Raw genomic sequence first — 18126 nt, 5'->3', positions numbered from 1 at the left:
TTCAGCTCAAACGGCATGGCAGAGTGGCAGTATAATCCTCAATCGATGATGAACGAAGTCTTCTCCTCATCATCTGGGTTCATGTGGATCTAGTCGTACCCAAAGTAGGCGTCCATAAAGCTGAGCATGCAATAACCCGTCATGGAGTCGACGCTCAGATTGATGCGGGGTAGCGGGAAGCTGTCTTTCGGGCAAGCCTTATTTAAGTCTGTAAAGTCAACGCATATTCTCCACTTGTCGTTTTGCTTTTTCACCAACACCACGTTGGACAACCAATCCTGGTAATGGGCCTCCGGTATGAAGCCCGCATGAGTAACCGATCGACTTCTGCAGTGATGGCAACATTCTTCTCTACGCTAAAGTTTCAGCACTTTTACCTTACTCCTTTAGTTTTTAGGTCCATGCTTAGGTGGTGTTGTATGATCTCTAAATCGATTCTGGGCATGTCCTTGTGACTCCAGGCGAAGACATCTTGGTGCTCTGTGAGGAGCTGCTGCATGGCACTCCTCATTTCTAGTGTCATCCCGCTGCTAATCTTGGTGGTGGCTTCCGGGTGGCTCGGGTTCAAAGGGACCAAATCCAACAGCTCGTTCGGCTCCACCTTCCTAAGCGCCTTCTCATCTCAAATATCCCCATCTGCTGGGGTGTGCTCAAGCTGGGGCAGGAGAATGGGGTCATCGGCCAAAGTGTGGACCACATAGACCCCGCCGCCTCTGGGCTTCAATTCCTGCACGTAACACTCTCGTGCCAAGACTTGCTCTACTCAGATTTCTCTCACTCCCTAAGGGGCCAAGAACTTCATCTTCAAGTGGTAGGTTGACCTCACCGCCCTTAGGTTGTTGAGGGTAGGCTTGTCGATTATGGCGTTGTAAGTCGAAAGGGTCTTCACCACCAAGAAGTCGACCATGACAGAAGCCGTACAACGAGCGCTGCCTGCCAAGACAGACAGTGTGATGGTCTCGACTGCTGGACCATCTCTCCAGAGAAACCCTTGAGTGGCATGGGAGCTATTTGGAGTCGGGCGATGTCTTTCCCCATCCGGGTAAAGGCTTCCCAGAAGAGGATGTCTGCGGAGCTTCCATTGTCAACAACGATCCTCCTAGTGGTGAAGTTGGTGACCAGCATAGTCACCACTAGGGGCGTTATTGTGTGGATGGAGGACCCCTTCCCCCTCGTCTTCTCCAAATGAGATAACGAGCCACGGTTCTCTTCTCCTGTACTTGGTGGGGGCAGTATTCTGCTGAATACACTTCTCGGAATCTCACTTGCCTGGCGTGCACCTTTTGACTGGATGAGGTCGCGCCCGCTCCAGCAAATCCTCCCGCGATGGTCCTGATTTTTCCCAGCGGTTGTCCTTCCTAATGTGGTGCTCGAGGGCGATCGTGCAAGGGTTCCCGTGTAGCTACCTTTTGCCTCGGGCTCCCTTCCCTCCTTGGCCTTCTGACTCTCTCTGCACTTCTTTCCCGTGATCTCCTCTGCCACTCCCGCTCTAGCCTCCGAGCGGGAGGGTACCGCGACCTCAGCCGCCCAACCTGCTCTCTTTCCTCTTTCAAGGAAAGACAATCTTCCGTGTTATGAGTGTTGGATTGATGGTAGGTGCAATAGCGAGGACTAGTGCTCTTGTAGTCGTCTTCTTGGGCAAGTTGATAATCGTGTTTTTGGATGGTGAGCGTCGGCCGGTCAAATCAAAACCCTAGGCCTCTCATAGAGGCTTCTTCTCTCCTATTGTCATGTGATCCTTTCTCCAGCTTCTCGCGAACCTTGCCTTTGGTTGGTGCCTTCCCTTTCTTTTCTGCCTATTCCAGCTATTTCCTCATTGGCTTAGTCAAGGCCCGAAGTGTGTCCTCAGCGTTAATAAAGTTAGTGGGAGGTTCTCCTTACCAATTCTGCCATGAACTGGGATCAGGAACACATTCCTCTTAAAAGCACTATCAAAGTTATCTTCTCATCTTGGTCGTCTGTAGTCATGCATTCTTTGTTGAACCTAGATAGGTATGTCTTCAGAGTTTTGTTTTCCCCTTGCTTGATGGTGAGGAGTTACGCTGCAGGGCGTCTTCTTCTCCTGCTCACCATAAACTGTGTGAGGAACAGGCGAGCCAGCTCCCCAAAGTTGTCTATGGACCCGGGTGCCAAGGATCCAAATCATACTCTCGTCAGCCCCTTCAATATCAGGGGGAAAGCTATGCAGAGCACTTCTCCTAGGAAGTCGTGCAGGGTCATATGAGCTCTGAAAGTTTCCATGTGTTCGAAGGGGTCTCTGGCTCCATCATACATGCCCATGAGGGGAACTTGGAATTTCGCTGTAGGATAGGCCCGTGCTTGTGAGCAGTTGGTCTACTGATGACAATGTGCCCATCTTCCTCCCCATTTCTTTGTATTTCCCTTTGAGGTTACGGAGTTCATCCTGCATATTTTTTCTTTCTTCCTTCGCGTCACCTCTCACTCCTGCGTCTTTGGACTTTACGTGCTCGTTGTTGCTTGGTCCTACCTCATTCTCTGGTTCGTTGGTGGCTACTCTAAGTGTCTCATTCTCCATTTCGGTAGTTAGCTTCCCTACCAGTTGTTCCATCACGGTGAGCCTTGCTTCCATGTTTGTTGACGTTACTTCTTCTTGTCCTCGAGTTGTCTAAGAACAGGTTGTCACAAGCATACGAAAGACATGAAATCTATAGAGATCCCACAGATGGCGCCACTGTTAACGTCCTGTTTCGTATGCCTTTGGGCCGGGTTCCAACAACTCGGGTCTTGAGTCTTTTACCTGTACACTTGAGAAAACACATAGAGTGTGGGGCCTTGGTAGAAGCCAAGGAGTCTCCGATGCTAAAGTCATTATATCTCCTTAGTAGTTTGTGTGTGAGTTTTTTTTAGAATCAGAGAGTTCTTCATACCTAAGGGTCGGTTTTTATACTGATTTTTGGGTGAAGACAGCTAGTACCTGACTTCGGGGAGCCCATGTACTTTCAACTGTTTGTTTAGTTAGAATCCTTTAATGCGGCGTGGCTTCTAGGGCGACATCATTAATGCCACGTAGAGTGTGAGGAGTGGCATCATTAATGTGCAACGTGGCCCCCTGACTCAATTTACCCTGCGAACGTTCCTTGTTAAGCGTTTCTATGCCTATTGTTAGGGGATCAAGGGTTCCCCATATTTCCCGCCCACCTGCCTGTACAGATTCTCGATGGTAGGGTGTCATAGGGGAGGTGTTGGGGAGGTATCAGGGCGATGAGTCTTGTTTGCTCCTACCGTCCGCTTTCCCCACGGGTGGGTTACTTTGTGGGTGGGTTTTGCTCATAAGTTGAGTACACTACAAAGGTCCACTGACTCCTTTTAGAAGAGGGGCGTTGGGCTTGGTTGGGTTTGGCTGGACTTTCTGACTTACTTCTCTAATAGTTCCTCGTGGACTTACTATACAGGCCAATGGGAGGGAAAACTCCCTTACAGGATGCATCTTCTTCAACCCTATTTCCCTACATTGTATTGAGAGCTATGAGGTCATGAGAGAATGTAAACTCACTCAATTAGTGGGTTTTGCCCCCAAATGACCCGTTGACCTAGACTTTTATATTGAATAACATAAATATCTGTATTTCTTTCTCTATTTACTATTTATTCTATGGATTTTATTTACCATTTATTCTATGGATGAGTATTCGAGAACCGAATCAACGAGCCAACGTCTTGGACAACTCCACTATGTTGTTGGTCTTGGTCACGCTGGAGAAATGCATCAACATCTATCATATCTATTTCATCTTACGTAACTATTTCATGAATATTACATTTTATGTGTGCACTTTTTATCACTTTATATGTTAAAACTCCCAACGAAAGCGCAAAGGAATTTGATCCTTTTGAAATTATTGGTTAAAAATGATAATGTTTCCACGAACAAACGTATTAATTAAATGGAAATAATGTTTATGTGATGGTTTTCGCATCTTTGGACTCCCGACAACCTTTAGTAGAAGCAAACTTTCAACCAACCCTGTTTTTGGCCCATGGAAAAGGATGTTTTCACATGGAGTTTTCCCAAATGAATGTTGTATTCGTTTAATTAATGGCACACAAAAATACACAAATGGGTGATGTTCTAGTTCATTGACTCACCACTTCACAATTTATTTTCTTCCATTTTCTGCAAATGGATTTTCACTTTATTCTTTTTTTTCTTAGAAAAAAAAACATATAACGAAATATGATCATAATTTGGGGTGTGATTTAGAAAATGTGATAATTTGAGTGTGTAAAATAAAATTTTAATTTAAAAAATATTATTCTTCATCCTGAATTTAATCATTTTCAGTCACACTAAGGTCTCACTTGTTTTCACAGATGAGATGGGATGAGTTATTATAGAAATTAAAAGTTGAATAAAATATTATTAGAATATATATTTTTTAATATTATTTTTGTTTTGAGATTTGAAAAAGTTGAATTGTTTATTTTATTTTGTGTGAAAATTTAAAAAAACTGTAATGATGAGATGAGAATAATTATGAAAACAAATTAGGCATAATTATATATCTAAAATAATTTTTTATTTAAATGGTTGACGTACAAAGGTATATATGTTCCACCATATAAACTAGCGTAATTAAATATGATAAAATAAGAATGAAAAATAAATATTAGAGGATTATGAGATGGGGTTTTGGAAAATAATTTCTATTTTCTTTTCTATTTTTAAACAATTAGGTCTAGTGGACATGCAAAAGAGGGCCATTGCACATTAGTGAGAGATAAATTGCAATAGGAAATATTATATTAAAAAAAAATAAAAGTATTAAATATGATTCCAATCCAAAGACAAATAGCTAAGCAAGTTTATCCTAAATGATTGGACCCATTCCAAGTAATAATTATATGATCAAAAGAGGTATAATGAAACCCTAAAACCCAATTTAAAGTGAAGCCAAATGAGTCCCCCTCAAATCATTCATTTGGAAAAACCGACCATTATAGGGCATCAAATTCACCCCAAGAAATTCCAATAAAGAAAATGTAAAAATCAAAGACTGCCCATGAAGAAAGAAAGGAAAGAAAAAGAATCCCTTTGAATTTTCAGCTAGCAAACACACTGATGTCACATCCACATGGCCCTCCAGAGCACACCACAGTGAATGATTTGTTCATCTGTGAAGGGCGTGGGCTGCCTGCCTAAACCTTTTTCTCTGACCAGAATTTTAGCAGGAAGTCAACTAACCATGATGAAGAAACCCAGAAGAGAAACCTACCCAAAGCAGTAGTAGCCATGGCTTGAGGCTTTGCAAGCATTCTCGAACTACTCAACTTTTAGCTGGCCCATTTCCCAGGCTGACTGTCTATGTTTAACCCAGTATTGCGTTGGCGTTGCAGTGCAGAGCCATGGCAGTTGGGACATACCACTTTTCGCCATTAATGTATTTCAGATTAGCTTGATTTGGACCCGAGAAAGTACCAGAGAGAGAGAGAGAGAGAGAGAGAGAGAGGGAGGGAGGGAGGGAGGGAGGCGGGATATTTCTTTGTTGTATAGTTAAGAATTCTGTTGGGTGGGTTGGACAGCGGACGGCATCGAATGCAGAATCAAAGCTCGTGATTAGGGGTAAAGGAATTTCGCAGAGCACAATAAATAAGCGTTTTTTTTTAGTATTATTTTGTGTACCTGTGAAGCTGTGGCCTGTGGCCAAAATTAATTGTTCACGAGAGAGAGAGTCGAAGATGGACCTCCGTAGACCATGAGGAACATTAACTTGACATTATCACAAACAGCCATGGAAGAAGCTCAACGACGACTGGTTAAGGTGGCGATATTGATGGTCGTGTTGATTCAGTATGGGGTAGCTCAGCAACAGGTGCCGTTGAACTCTAGCATCGAACGGTCAGCGTTAATCGGCCTACGGTCATCGCTGGGACTCAGGGGCAAGGACTGGCCCATCAAGGCCGACCCGTGCTTGAAATGGAACGGAGTCCGGTGCCGGAACGGCAGCGTGGTGGAGATCAATGTCTCCGGGCTGAGAAGAACACGTCTCGGACGGGTAAATCGAAGTTTCGCTGTCGATTCGCTGGCCAATCTGCCCCTCTTGCAGTCGTTCAATGCTTCTGGGTTTTCGCTTCCCGGACCTATTCCCGACTGGTTCGGCCTGAGACTTAATGCTCTCCGAGTGCTCGATCTCCGGTTCTGCACGGTGTTGGGTCCGATTCCTTCGTCTCTCGGTAACTTGAGTACATTGAATTACTTGTATTTGTCTGATAATAGCCTTACTGGTGTTGTATCTCCTGCATTGGGACAGTTATCGGAACTGCTAGTTCTCGATCTTTCGCAGAATACACTTACTGGGTCAATGCCTTCTGGTTTCGAGTCTCTTGGCAAGCTTACCAGGCTTGACCTTTCTTCAAACTTCTTATCTGGGTCGATTCCAGCTGGTCTGGGTAACCTTTCTAGTCTTCAGTATTTGAATCTTGCTAACAATAGTCTCTCTTCTTCAATACCTGGTCCATTGGGTGGCCTTTCTCAATTGGAAGATCTCGACCTTAGCATGAATTCTTTATCCGGGTCGTTGCCCGTCGAATTGGGAGGATTGAGGAGTTTGCGGAGGATGGATATTGGAAATAATGTTCTGGAGGGTCCATTGCCGGATGGTTTGCTAATGAATCTTAGTTTAAATGTTAATGCCCCTGCAGCTGTGTTCAATCTCTCAAACAATCAGTTGTATGGAGCTCTGAATTTATCATCTCTTAGGAAGTTTCGTGCAGCTGATTTGTCTGGGAACTATTTCCAAGGCAAGGTACTTGATGCTGGTCAAGCCAACGCTACTCTTGATAGAAATTGTCTTCAGATGATTACTGATCAGAGGAGTTCGGAGGACTGTAGACGGTATTATGCCGAGAAAGGCTTAGATTTTGATAATTTTGGAGCCCCAGAACCAGATTCTAAGACCAACAAAAAATTGATATACATAATGGTGGGGTTATTTGGTGGGATTGGTTTCGTTGTGCTTTTAGTATTTGTCATCGTACTTATCCTAAGAACATGTGATAAAGGCACTGCAAATCAAGGAGGGACTGCAGATGTTGGGCCTGTGCCAGAAGGAGACAGCCCTTCTCTTCCTAAGGATCCTGTTTACATGACAGGTCTGGGAGAATCATTTACCTATGAGCAGATGCTGCAATTCACTGGTGATTTTAGTGAAGCAAATCTTATCAAACACGGCCACTCCGGAGACCTTTTCAGGGGGTTTTTGGTTGGTGGGATCCCTGTAGTCGTCAAAAGGGTAGATTTGTGTTCTTTCAAGAAAGAGTCATTCATGATTGAGTTGGAATTTTTCAGCAAGGTTTCACATACTAGGTTGGTCCCGGTATTGGGGCACTGCTTGGAGCATGAGAGTGAGAAGCTTTTGGTTTACAAAGATATGCCATATGGAGACTTGGCAAATTCCTTGCACAGAATTATCCGTTCTGAGGATGACAATTTCCAGTCTCTGGATTGGATTACAAGATTGAAAATTGCAACAGGGGCTGCTGAAGCCCTAGCTTACCTACATCATGAGTGCAACCCTCCTCTTATTCACAGGTATTATTGAACTTGCTTATGGCTACCATTGTTTTCTCTTCAGTCATATAATTGAAAAATTGCTGATTTCTCATTGTTTACTTTCGATTGCATTATGTGTACTGATTTAAATTGCTTGATTTTCCTGATAAAAAACTGTGATATTTAAATTGCTCATATTATGACTTTTGTTTTTGGGCACCTTCGAATGCAATTCTCTGTTCTGAAGAACTTTCGCATGTCAAGTATTGTATGGTCTCTAATGCGGTATCCCTATGAACCAATTTGAATGCTAATGAAATGGGCACTTAACTAGCTATTAATTTATATTTGTTTAATTTTAATGAATAATAACCATTAAACTAAATTAGAGTTTCTGGGTTGAAGTTTGTACTTAGGACTTTTGACTTCTGAGTTCTGACTTCAGTTCCCTACCTTTCTGTAGCTTTGCTTTGAATCTAAACTCACCTTTTGGCCGAAATAAAATCTAACTCATTTTGTTTGAATGAAGAAACAAGGCTTGAGAAGACAAAATTCTGTATTTCAATTTTTTTTTTTTACTTAAACTCCATCACTGAATACTTTTTGGGATCTAAAAATAAGTGATTTCCAAAAATTGAGGATCATTCTCCGTATATAGGATGTGGATTCCTTGATTGTCCTAGATCCGTTCTATGTGAGTTGATGCTCAGAAATGCTGTTACAAAATATTCTGTGTACAAGGTCCTGGGGAGTGTTTAAATTCATAGATATTTGTGAGTTTTTTCCACACTAAACCCAAGAGTGTTACTTGTATGCTGAAATCTTGAACCCTTTGAAAGCAACTATTGGGTTTTGTGTGAGAAAAGGTTCTTCATTTCAACATTCATAAAAGAACCTGGCTGTGAATAAGTTCTTCTTTTTAGAGTGTTACTTGTATGCTGAAATCTTGAACCCTTTGAAAGCAACTATTGGGTTTTGTGTGAGAAAAGGTTCTTCATTTCAGCATTCATAAAAGAACCTGGCTGTGAATAAGTTCTTCTTTTTCTTTTTTCTTTTATGGAGATTATTATGCCAATGTCAATATAAAAGAGTTTTAAATATTGAGCTATTTTTCTGCAAATTTATTAGTCCTTATTGTCAGAATGATCTATGAAATTTCAATCATTAATTGTAATTTTTCTGAGTTTCATACCAGCTGCTTTTCTACATGTTGCAAAAGCATGGTTTCAAGTTGGACCTTTAGTTCCTTTCAATTGATAGACTTTGGAGTATATGCTGGTGAAAGGAGACGTCCCTACTACATCAGTATGCTAACAAGAGTATTTAGTGATCCTTTTCACGTGCTTTGATTTCAGACAATCTCAATTATTAATATTATCTGATATAATGGCTCGGATGCTATCTCTAAAGTATGTGGTTATCCTGATCAATGGTTGCTTTCGATGTCATTTGATCCTGGAAACAGAATATACACTACTTATTGCCAACTTTAGAGAAACATATAACAAAAATATCATCTACAGATACTTTTCTCACTCTCTTTTAATTTAATTCCAACTGCCTTTTGATTTTAAGTTAATTATATATTCCTTTGTAAATGGCATGCCAATCTTTCATACTAGTTTCTTTAAAAGTATTATGCCCAGCCACCCAAATATTAAATGCAATCATATTTTTTGGCTGTTGAAGAGATGTTCAAGCGAGCAGTATCCTTCTTGATGATAAATTTGAAGTGCGACTTGGAAGTCTGAGCGAGGTCCATGCCCAAGATGGTGATTCTCACCAAAATGCACTCACAAGGTTCTTGCGGAAGCCACAGTATGTACCTCATCATTCTATATTTGCTTTGTGTTTTCATGTTGTGTATCCATGGTGAGCTATATATATGTATGTGTATATAAATATATATATATATATATATATATATATTACTTGAATTCTGCTCGAAGTTGTAATGTTATTTTCTTCTTGATCTTGTGCAGAATTTCTGAACAAGGGCCTTCTGGTGCGTAAATTCACTTTCATTTTCTGGATACTCTCTATTTCATTTTTCTATTTATCAACAGAAGACATAAATTAGATATGCTTCAATCATCCTTGATAAGCCCTACCTACCCGTTCCCATGGGGAATGGACTGTAAACCTGCGTCTATTAGTTCAGTGACCAAATATTCTAGACCACTGGAAGACCAAGTAGATAATCTTGTCTAGAACTGATAAATTGAAGTTAAAACATGGATGGATGTGCTGCTATCCTCACAGATAATATCTATACTTCCCATTCAACTTAAGTTTTAGGTTCATTCATACTTTAATGAAGCGAGTCTGTCATTCAAAGATAGTCATTCAGCTTGGCAAGTGGTGAGGAGAGTGACTATGTAGGCTTTATGCCATTTGGCATTTCAGAGGTTTTTTCCTTTCCAACTGCATTATATTTGGAGAAGAGAACTTACTAGTTTTTTCTTTGATAATGGACAGGCTCATCATCGGCAACTTGTGCCTATGATATATACTGTTTTGGGAAGGTCTTGCTTGAGCTTGTAACGGGTAAGCTTGGCATCAGCAAATCAGATGATGTCACTACAAAAGAGTGCCTGGAACAAATACTGCCTTACATTAGCACATGTGACAAGGAACTGGTAACTAAAATTGTTGATCCATCTCTGATAGTCGATGAGGATTTATTCGAAGAGGTATGGGCAATGGCAATTGTGGCCAGGTCATGCCTTAACCCCAAGCCTTCTAGACGCCCCCCAATGAAATATATCCTCAAAGCATTGGAAAACCCTTTAAAGGTGGTTAGGGAGGAGAGTTCAAGCTCTGCAAGATTGCGAACAATGTCATCTAGGAGATCTTGGAGTTCTGCATTCTTTGGTAGCTGGCGGCACAGCTCATCAGAGGGTGCCGCCATTCCAGGCCATACTGGTATCAATGGCTTACGACAGTCAGGGAGAGTGAACTCTCATGGAAGTGGTGGACAAGAATTCTCAACTTCACATAAAAGGTTGTCCAACGAAATTTTCCCTGAGCCAGTTGAAATCCAAGACCTGGAGAGCCAAGATGAGCATTAGCTGAAAAGGGTTTTTATTGCTTTTTAAGAATGAGACTGCAGGTTGCCTGATTTCCGGCTTGCTCAACAGCATACCCAAACGGCAACCTTTTCCAGTCACCTTTCATCTAATTACAAAGCCATTCGATGGATTATGCGCTTTGTTGACCAATCTGTTGAAGTGTGTGATCTGGTGAGGAATATATTGTTGTGGTCAATGAAAATTGCTTACAAAGTGGGTCCTGTAAATTCAACCGGACTCACTGGTTTTGAGTCTATTTGTTGTCAAAGCAAGCTGCAATTTTTCTCTGCAATGGATGCTTTCTCATAGATCCCGTACATGGAATATAAGGTTGTGAATCTGTGATAGATCAAAATTTCTTCTTGTGAGATTGTTAGAGCTTTACCGGAAAAGAAAATTAATTCCCCAAAAGAGGGCATTGTTGTATTTCCAATTTGTTCAGGAATCAAGTTGCTTCTGATGTATCTAATGAACATTTTTCTCTTGTTGGGAATTGTGATATGGTCATTACATCTTGTAGCGTGCCTGCCTTAGTTGTTGGCATGTTACTCTTGATGTCCTAGACATTGGCCTCTAGTTCCTGGAGTCTCTGTTAAAAAGACTTGCTTCTTTGTTACTTTCAAAAAAATAAATCAATAAACAAAAAGAGTAGAAAGCATGTAGAAGATACAAAAAATAAAAAATACCATTCTTTCTTGCTTCTCAAATGCTGGCTAAGGCTTCGTTTGATTTCTTAGTTCGGTTCAAATTTAGATTTCTTATAACATTCAAGTACCTGACTCTCAAATTATTAAATTCATCTCAATTTAAAACCTCTTTATATGTGGAATCTACTACTTTTTTCAACTCAATACCTCTTTACACGCAAGATACATAACATTTTTCAATTTTTCATAAATACATCTTCTCATCTTAGGTGGATCCCACATAACTCACTCTATCATCTCAACTCATTACTATTCATAGAGAGTTCAACTCAGCTCAACATTCAAATGCAACCTAACTCTCACTACACCTGTAAAAAAAAATTATAGACATAAAACCCACACTCCTGCACACCACTTACAAACATATGATTTTATTGTTTTACCCTCATATTTCATATTCAATTAATATAAAATATGAGGGTAAAAGAGTAAAATCATATGTTTTTAAGTGGTGTGCAGAGGTGTGGGACTTCTGTATAGCACAACTCCCTATCAAATATATATTATATATCTTTCTCGTTTCCTATTATATTAATATTTTATCATTTATCAATTTTGAGTTTTTTTATTTTATAAAATAAGGGTTGATCTAATGATTGATGAGCAATATTACATTAGTAAAAGATGAAGGGAGTGACATTGGAGTGTAGTACACATGTGCCGTGGATACATGTTTATTTTGGAGTGTTCAACATGCCAGATTGTCGAGCTCATTTGGATTTCTCAGGACTTTGGACCAAGCAAAGATGAAACTAGAAGTTATATATGTAAATCATGGATTCATATAATCTCCTCTAGACCATGAGTGTGCACGCGGTACTAAAGATATATCTGAAGGCTTATTTATCCCTAAATGATTTGCATCTTTTCTCTTAATTAAATGATGAATGTTTGGACTTGCTCGTATATCTTTAGAGAATGATAAATGCATTAACTATAAAGAGATTTCACAGAAATAAACTTATAAATTGACGTAACTTGATGTTATACGTTAGATTATATAGTTAGTTTTATTGTAAAATAAATCTAACATATTATATAAAGTCATGTCAGTATATGAATTTATTTTTTTAAAATCTCTTTATAGCTGTAGCACTTTTCATATCTCTAACAAGCCAAAAAAGATAAATAAATAAATAGATTGGGAACGGTCAAATTAATCTAAAAAATAAAGTAATGAAAGCTAAAAATTGAAACTTCAATAATTAGTGTACAATCTCACTTGAAATCTAAATAAAATGAATAAGCTATTGGTCAAATATCAGTACGTAGTAGCTTTAAATTATATTTAAAGGCCTTTACACCACACACTATTCACGTGATATAATTTGATTTGAAAGATAAATTTTAAAATATGAGTCTTACTAACTAAATTATGACACATGAATATTGTGTGGTGTAAAAATTTTTAAATAACACTACTCATAAAAATAATATATCCAAACATTACTGATTTAACTAGTAAGTTTAACTCTTCTACTTCAAAGAATGATTGTTTTAAGAACAAATAAATTATCTATGGATGAGATTTAACTACTAAGTTAATAAGACAATGAAATTTAGTGAGAAATTACCTGTTAGTACCTACCAAATTAAACTAGTACGCTAGACCCACTCCACCTTCAAACTTATAGTTTGAAGAAAGAGATCAATTCTCTAAAAGCTCTTATATTTACAAGAATGTCAGTGTAAAATGCATAGACATGAACAATAGAATCACCGCTTGTGTGAACAGTATTATTTAAATGAATTTTAGAAAATGATAATGGCATCCAATGTTTACAAATCACATGTTGGTTATATAGATGCGTGCGGTATAAAACTTTCTTGTAAAATAACTCGACTAGATAATTCTCACAGTATTTATAGTATAGTTAAAAAGGGGTGAGATAACTATTTATTAAAAGAGTATTAATATTAGATACAGTTCTAAAATATGCAAGTCTCGTGCACTCATTTTGAAAAAAAATAGGGTCAATTATTAAAAAAATAAGTTTTTCATGTAGATCTCATATTTATCTATTTTTCTCAAAATGAGTGTACGAGTCTTGCATACTTTAAAACTACAAATATCATTTCTCTTATTAAAAAATTAAATAACTAAAATTGTAAGTTTGATCAAGTATGATGTTTATATACAACTTGTAATATTAGCATATTTGCTTTAACCAAACACTTATAAAGACTGAAGCCATTGGATAGAAAGGGCATCTAGTGTTCTAATAAAATTTATAATCCATTTTACCATCTTCACCCATTAGGGATGTCTTAACTTTCTGTGCAAAATAGTAAGGTAATTCAGGAACAAACTTTTTTTTTTTTTTTTTCCCCTTTAGAGCAGCCATATTGGTATCGACGTCTCCTTTTGCAAGACAAAATTTGCCTCATTTATCTCAAACTTTGTCAGCATTGGAGTAGGTGTTCTCCACGTGTTTCGTACTTTTGCAAACGACTCCAACAACTTACAACAAGAACATGATAGGGATCCTATGCGGCGAGAGACACTTCCGATATCTAAGTTGGTGTAAAATGTGAAGAACTTATGAACCCTTTGAGATTTCAAATATTCTTCATACTTTACGCTGACTTAGGAATCAGAGGTGTCTCCTACCATACCGAGCCCCTCTCATCTTCTTGTTGTATGTTGTTGGAGTAGTTCGCAAAAGTACAAAACACATTCGAAATAGTAGGCACAATACAAGTAAAATGCATTGGCACTACCGTACTTGTACATATATGTTTGCATATTGTTACTTTTTTTCATCAAACTTGCATTAAATTAAAATAGATAATACAAGAGGAGACGGCAGGGGAGCCTAATAAAAACCCATTCACAGAAATTACAGTGCATACAGTTGAAAATAAAATATAAAAAAAAGGGCAAAGGGACCAATAAATTGGACTTGAACCCTGGTAACCACTGCAATAGTGGTTATAAAATTCAACTGGTGGATTAGTCGAATGTAGTTGTGTTATGCATTTGTGAAAGCAGCACTATAACCATCTGTTTCGGAATTGTTTATGACAATCTTTATGTCCTTTTTTCCTAAATTATTGTTTAGGAAAAGCTGTAACATAGCTAGATAGCTAGAATTGGACAGTCCGAGTCGCTAGCGGCCATTTGGAAGAACATACAGTGGAGCCAGCATTTGTACTACACACGCTGACAAGGATGGAGCAAAGGGGTCGAGATCCAAAGGATCCGGATGTGGGGAGTCTGCATGTGCTGTGCGTGTGGTGATAGGTGGCCGAAAAACGAGTTGGTGTGTCAAAAAGCCCCACGGCTTGGGCAGCGTGTTTAGGTCATGCGACGTTCATTTGGCAGCTTCTACACTAGAGTTTTGAAGATTGGTAGCTAGTGAGCACAATAGTGGGGCGCCTGTGGCAGTCCGATAGCCGGAAAGCAACAAATCAGTCATTTACAATATCGTGAAAAAAAAAAAAAAAAAAAAAAAAAAGGGTAATAAACAGGAGAAGCAAACCAGAAAATCTACTATATAGCAGCTGAGGAGGAGGAGGAGATCAACTAGCTCCTGCCTCCCCTCGGGTGACGTTTTACAATAGCAGATCAAGTTTTTGGAGAGAGAGGGCGAGATTTCAAGCATATTGTTACTTATCAAACAATTTTTAACTATTTTTTTTTTTTTTCATCTCAATCAAACATTTACATCTCAAAAGGATAAAACACAAAAGACATAAATAAAAACTAATATTTCATTAGTATAAAGCAAAGAGAAGCTAAGCCAATGTAAAAGGTAATTTATATAAGTTAGTCAAAGTTAAAAAAAAAAAAAAAAAAAAAAAAAAAAAAAAAAAGGGGTATCCACTTTTAATCAAATTTGCAAAAAATTTTGCCTAATTCGTTGGCAATGCTCGATAAGTTTTTTTGCAATCATTCTTACATGAACTTTTAAAAAATAAAAGAAGTATGCCAAAAAATAATTAGTAACCTTTTGTGAGTAATTTGATTAGAAATTACTATTATGTCATCTGAGTTTGTCCCTTCATTTTGATCACTCATGTATTTAAATTTTTTTAACTTTTTTCTTTATTTAATGATTAAAGAAGAGACTTTTAATATATTGATATATTTTTTATTTTTTAAAAATATTTAAATATGTTAAAAAATGCAAAAAATAAAAAATTTAAAAAGGCAAATTTGAGCTAGTGGGCATGGTCAAAGCTAAGCACACTCGCACTGCTCATTTGATTATAATCTCTTAGTAGCCCCATCAAAAAGAAAATCTAAAAATACTATAAACCATACCAAAAAAGGAAAAAGTTATTATAATAAGAAATATGAAAATAGGAAATAAGAACATCAACATCTTAATTATTATTTATGAACAAACGTGGGCAAATTAACACATTACACGTTGACATCAAGGGTACCAAAAAAAAGGGGCTTAGAACCAAAACATGAAGTAACTAGGGGGTTAAAACAAAATGGGGAAACCAGACAGGACCGATCCGAACCGGTCCGGTCCCATAATGGCAAAATTGACTAGAATCGGTCCGGTTCCGATTCTAGGCTTTTTATGTAATATCTCGTATTTTAGTATATTTTAATTGAATGAGTATTTTAATTAATTTAAATGTTGGTTCTCTTATTTTAAATTTTTCAGATCTCTCGTTAGTTTATTTTTATGATTTTTAAATTGTGAAATTTATTTTGGTATGCTTTCTTAATATTAATTATTGTTTTGCATTTATATTTTTCTTTAATTTAAATTAGTTTGTTGTGGGATTTAAAATTATTGTGTTGTTGAATTTTTATTATTATGTATTTTAACTGCATTTAAATTATTTTATTTAACTTACTGTTTTGAAATTATTTTCGTTGAATCAATTTTGTGATCCAAGTTGTAAGGATTAGACCTCATATTTTTTCCTTTCTCTTTTTCTTCTTCACTTCTTTTTCTTTTTCCTTCATTTCTTTTTCTCATTTCCACTGCATCTCTTTCTCTCCCCGCGCGCACGACACCTTCCCTTCTCTCCCCCATTCGTTTTTTTCTTGCTCCCACAGCGCCGTCGTGCACCGCCCATTGCCGTCACCGCCCTTCCCAACCTCTTCCCCACCAGCCAGCGACCACCTCCCTCTGTTTTCAGCCCCTCTCACACCGTCGTGAGCCTCCACGCACGGCTTCAAGCCGCACGGCCTTTGTGCTCCAACGCCACCGTCGCACCACCATCGGCCACCATATTTTCACCACATCACCGGCGACCCCCAGCTACCTAACCCACATATCCTCTGCCCCGATTCGCCACCGGTGAAGCTCATCCATCCCCATTTTCGATTTAAGCTTTTTAGAGTTCAATTGCCGCCCACGCCGCCACCCACTGCCACCATTAGTTTCACTAACATCCCTAAGCACTTCTCTAGTAATCTCAAGTCTTCATTTGTCCCCGTTCAAAAGCTGGGTTTTTGAGACTCATGACCCTTGTACATTTTTCAATGTTAAATTGTTGTGATGCCACTTCTAACACCACCGTGATCCTTCAAAAATAATATTATAGCACTGTAAGTATTTTTTCAAATAAATTTTGAGATTTAAATTTATTTTTGCACTAATTCATATTTACTGTGAACTAGTTGGTTGTGCAGTAAGGGGGTCGGTTGGATTGGAGGATGGAGTTTTTGTGTGATTGGGTTATGCGGGGATTTGTTGGTTGTTGGATATTTGTGTCGTGTCATGTACATTGCATATTTACACGCATGTTCATGTTTGTAAATGAGAACTGGATTTTCGCATAATTGCATACATGTTCATGTGTATATTTGAAAACTGAATTTTCATGTGAAAAATGGTTTTTGCGTGTGTGTATCACAATCCCAAGCCGAGATGAGGCATTATCTCGGTGGAGCTCCTCTGGTCATTCGGGAGTGGAATATACTGAGTGACATCTCCTGAGTTGTCGCTAGGCGACAACGGGATCGGACCAGATGATAATGCTCTGGTGCCAACTTCGTGACCCCTCTGCTGGCGAGGGTTAGAGGATGCTTGGCCATGAACGAGCTAGGCGCGGAACTGGGCATCGCTCCTTACTATGTCACTCGCACGGTTGTTACCCGTGGTGTGACAAAGGGAGTCAAGGTATGCTGATGATCCCTAGGAGAGATCATGATGCATACGGTTAAAATGGATTATTGTTTTGGGCCATTTTTTGGGAAAATGGCAGGAAAATATTTTTATGGATATGTTTCGGGCCAAAATGGGATTTCGGCGTGCATTGAAAAATATTCATTTTCAGGGAAAATGATATTTTGGGTCTAATGCATATTTCATCATATGCATGCATGGTTGCATTAATGCATTTTTATCTTGTGGGTTGTTTAGATTATTACTTACCTGTGGTACCGTTTTATGGTATCGTAGATTTTGATGCAGATGATGCTTATGTCAAGCCTAAGGATTCGACTCCGCTGGGGAAGTGATTTGGGATCACTTGTTTATGTATTCGGTCTTTATATTATATTTTTTTCGGGATAACTGTATAACTCTTTTTAAACGTTTTACTTATGTAAATTTGTATTAAACAATTCTGGTACTTAGTCGACTTACTTAAATTATCCGATGCTTTGTTCATTGTACATTGTTTGCATGTACACACACTTGGCACTATCGTTGGGATGTGTGACCGTGTTGTCATCATTCAGGCATCTCGATTCCCTAGTTTCCATACATGGGGGTCGGAGGCGTCAAATTTTAGGCTCGGACCTGATCGGTTCTATACAATATATATTTTAAATTATTTTTTTAATATTTTTTATATCATATATATTTATATATAATATATATAATAATATAAATTAATTTAAAAATAAAATAAAATTGTA

General features: G+C 38.5%; 1 protein-coding gene and 1 non-coding gene across 2 annotated transcripts; both read left to right on the top strand.

Moving 5' to 3' along the window:
• Nucleotides 1-5013: 5013 nt before the first annotated feature.
• Nucleotides 5014-11096, top strand: LOC121242791 (probable LRR receptor-like serine/threonine-protein kinase At2g16250). Its single transcript, XM_041140735.1, has 4 exons — nt 5014-7549; nt 9200-9328; nt 9493-9515; nt 9989-11096. Exons 1-4 carry the CDS (start codon nt 5715-5717, stop codon nt 10579-10581), a joined length of 2580 nt encoding a protein of 859 aa, XP_040996669.1. The 5' UTR covers nt 5014-5714; the 3' UTR covers nt 10582-11096.
• Nucleotides 8866-8986, top strand: LOC121243813. Its single transcript, XR_005936297.1, has one exon. It is a non-coding gene; the product is annotated as a small nucleolar RNA snoR80 (small nucleolar RNA).
• Nucleotides 11097-18126: the final 7030 nt, after the last annotated feature.

This window comes from Juglans microcarpa x Juglans regia, chromosome 8D (assembly GCF_004785595.1).
Source record: "Juglans microcarpa x Juglans regia isolate MS1-56 chromosome 8D, Jm3101_v1.0, whole genome shotgun sequence".
Lineage (NCBI taxonomy): Eukaryota > Viridiplantae > Streptophyta > Magnoliopsida > Fagales > Juglandaceae > Juglans > Juglans microcarpa x Juglans regia.
The sequence above is the reverse complement of the archived record's forward strand: the minus strand, read 5'-3'. Positions and strand labels throughout refer to the sequence as shown.